The following is a 3620-nucleotide window of genomic DNA, read 5'->3' as shown; positions in this document are numbered from 1 at the left end:
CTCTTGTTACCCAGGCTGGAGTGCAATGGCGCGATCTCGGCTCACCGCAACCTCCACCTCCCGGGTTCAGGCAATTCTCCTGCCTCAGCCTCCTGAGTAGCTGGGATTACAGGCATGCACCACCATGCCCAGCTAATTTCTTGTATTTTTAGTAGAGACGGGGCTTCACCGTGTTGACCAGGATGGTCTCGATCTCTTGACCTCGTGATCCACCCGCCTCGGCCTCCCAAAGTGCTGGGATTACAGGCGTGAGCCACCGCGCCCGGCTGAATGTATTTTTTAAATTTAATCTTCACAATAACCCATCAAGGTAATTATAACTGCCCCCATTTTATAGGTTAAGAAATGAGAATCACAGAGTTAAATATTTTGTCTGTGGTTACCCAACAAAAAAGTAGAGTAGGGATTTGAGCCCAGGTCTTCATAATTTTAAAATATCTCTTCATATCCTTGAAACCTGTTCATTTTGAACACTTCAAATATGATACAATACTTGGATCAGGACAAGAGTGAGTTACTCTGAGTTTGGGGGTAGCGTTACCTCCTTTTGTCCAAAATGTGACCTTCAAGAAAGGGAAGGTGGTACAGGCAAACAAGTGCCAACACCAATGAGGATTCACCTGTTCCTGCTGCCACTAGGGAGGCGTGGCCTCAGTGTCTTCAGGGCTGCCCTCCAGGAGATTCCAAATACAGAATCCTAGAGCCTTCCAAGCTGCTTGCTCTAACGCCTGGTGGGAGTGGTCTTATGCTTTACCAAACTGGCAGAATGATGGAATCTTTTCTCCTTCTGGATTCTTGTTTTTCCTAGCATGAGTCAAGCAGCCTAAAGTTTTATTTAAAATAAAGAACTGTCCTGCAGATATGAATTGTCTCCCAGAAAACTACATAGTAGAAAAACAGAAAAAAATACAGGTTTGATTCAGGCATTTTATGAGCTCAGTTTATTTAGAATAAAGTGTTTATTTTCTTTTTCCTTTCTTTCTTTCTTTTTTTTTTGGGGGGGAGGAGGACAGAGTCTTACTCTGTTGTCCAGTTGCCCAGGCTGGAGTCCAGTGGCGCAATCTCGGCTCACTGTAACCACTGCCTCCCAGGTTGAGGTGATTCTTGTGCCTCAGCCTCTTGAGCAGCTGGGATTACAGGCGAGCACCACCATGCCTGGCAAATTTTTGTATTTTTTTAGTAGAAACGGGGTTTTACCATGTTGCCCAGGCTGTTCTCCAACTCCTGGCTTCAAGTAATCTGCCCTCCTTGGCCTTCCAAAGTGTTGGGATTACAGATATGAGCCACCACGGCCCTTCTATGTTTATTTTCTTAGACATAGAAGAACTAAAAGAAATTAAATGAGGTTCAGTCAAAGGAATAGATTTTCTTGGGAAACCCAGTGAGGATTGAGTTGAACTTCCTGAAAAGGAAATTTTAAGTCAATGGTTACAAAGCACTACGTAAATAAATGTGGCATAAAATAGAAGTAAGTGTGAAACAAATAGTGTCAACTTTATTGTTACAACAAAATATTCGGACAGTAAGTATGGTAGTTCTTTGAGAAGAAGACAATTATTTTTCATATTGTGGGTTTTTATTGATGTTGCTTGTTTAACTGTCTTCCTAGAAACGTTGCATCAGCTCCACCAGCAGCTGGTTGAAGCTGAACGTAGGTCAATGACATACCTCAAACGGTACAATAAGATCCAGGTGGACTACCACAATCTCATTGGAGTCACAGCAGAGCTGGTGGATTCTCTGGAGGCCACGGTCAGCGGCAAGATGGTAAGGAAGATCCCTGTGTGTGTATGTCTGTTTGGCAATGAAGAGGTCTCATGGGCAAGGACTGTGTTGATATGGCAGATGGAACCTGCCTCTCTCCATTCCAAGCCAGTGGTGCCTGCTGCTCTATTTCCAAAAGCTAATATGCACGGAGGAGATGAAGCTGATATTTTGTGCTGTTTTTAACAAGCCTCTTGCAGTGTTTTATCCATTTTTCTTAACACACTAACTCCATATCTTTACTTCTCTACCTCCTTCTTCTTTTTTTTTTTTGGATTTCGTTCTTGTTGCTCAGGCTGGAGTGCATTGGCGCAATCTCGGCTCACCGCAACCTCCACCTCCCGGTTCAAGCAATTCACCTGCCTTAGCCTCCCGAGTAGCCGGGATTACATCAGCCATGATGCCTGGCTAATTTTGTATTTTTAGTAGAGACCGGGTTTCATCATGTTGGTCAGGCTGGTCTCAAGCTCCTGACCTCAGGTGATCCACCTGCCTCGGCCTCTCAAAGTGCTGGGATTACAGGTATGAGCTGCTGCGCCTGGCCCTTTTTTAAAAAAATATTTTTCAAAAAATTGAGTCAGGGTCTTGCTTTGTTGCCTAGGCTGATTTTGAACACCTAGGCCCAAGTGATCCTCCTGTCTTGGCCTCCCAAAATGCTGGGATTACAGGTGTGAGCTATTGTGCCCAGCCTCTAATGTTGGCAAAGGATAAATTGTCTGGCAACAGAAAAATATATGGTGGCAAAAAAATGAGGAGGACATGCCCTGTCGTATAGGAAAGCCACTGATTTTCTGATATTAGTTTTGTATCCAGCTGCCTTTCTGAATCCTATTAATCTTGGGTTTTTTGATTGATTCTTCTGTATTCTAGATTGACAGTCATGTTATCCAGTAATATTTGTTTTGCTTTTACAGTTAATCTTACATTGGCTATGGCCTATGGGATATTGTTGAACAATGTCATCATGGGCATCTTTGTCTTGTTCCGGACTTTTTATAAAGTACAATAAAATCTATTTGTGGACATACAGATTTTTTTAAAATTAAAGTAACTGTAGGTTCATACTACATTAATAAAAAATAATTCAGGCCAGGCACAGTGGCTCACGCCTATAATCCCAGCACTTTGAAAGGCTGAGGTGGGAGGATCACCTGAGGCCAGAAGTTTGAGACTACCTAGGCAACATGGTGAGACCTCTGTCTCTAAAAAAAAAAAAAAAAAAAAATTAAAAGTAAAATTAAGCTGGCCATGGTGTCTCACATCTGTAATTCCAGCACTTTGAGAGGCCAAGGCGGGCAGATCATCTGAGGTCAGGAGTTCGAGACCAGCCTGTCCAACGTGGCGAAACCCCATCTCTACTAAAAATACAAAAATTCACTGGGATTGGTGGCGCATGCCTGTGATCCTAGCTACTCAGGTGGCTGAGGCAGGAGAATCTTTTGAACTCGGCTGGCAGAGGTTGCAGTGAGCCAAGATCACACTACCACACTGCAGCCTGGGTGACAGAGTGAAACTGTATCTCAAAATAAATAAATAATTTAATTTAAAAAAAGATGAGTTAGAGGAGGGAAGCTGGACTCTTTACTAGCCTTTTTAATGTAAAAGAACTATGTGCTCATGGTAAAAAATTGAAACAATTCAGAGAAGTGTATAGTATAAAGGAGCAAAAGTTCCTTCACCACAATGCTGTGGATGCACTTATTTATTGATATTCAAGACTGACATTGGGCCGGGCACGGTGGCTCACGCCTATAATCGTAGCACTTTGGGAGGCCGAGGTGGGTAGATCACCTGAGGTCAGGAGTTGAGACCAGCCTGGCCATCATGGTGAAACCCCATCTTAGGAAAAAAAAAAA

General features: G+C 43.2%; 1 protein-coding gene across 3 annotated transcripts in view; it reads left to right on the top strand.

The window, feature by feature from the left end:
• The window catches only part of ARMC9 (armadillo repeat containing 9), a 179129-nt gene that overhangs the window by 40347 nt on the left and 135162 nt on the right, over positions 1–3620 (top strand). For all 3 annotated transcript variants that reach the window (XM_032277939.1, XM_032277937.1, XM_032277938.1), the window contains one exon: positions 1610–1767. In XM_032277939.1, the coding sequence (XP_032133830.1) occupies positions 1610–1767 (158 nt within the window). The remainder of the gene's footprint in view (positions 1–1609; positions 1768–3620) is intronic.

This window comes from Sapajus apella, unplaced genomic scaffold, assembly GCF_009761245.1.
Source record: "Sapajus apella isolate SASKATOON/1434 unplaced genomic scaffold, GSC_monkey_1.0 scaffold10, whole genome shotgun sequence".
NCBI classification, from domain to species: Eukaryota; Metazoa; Chordata; class Mammalia; order Primates; family Cebidae; genus Sapajus; species Sapajus apella.
This window is presented reverse-complemented; position numbering and strand designations above follow the sequence as displayed.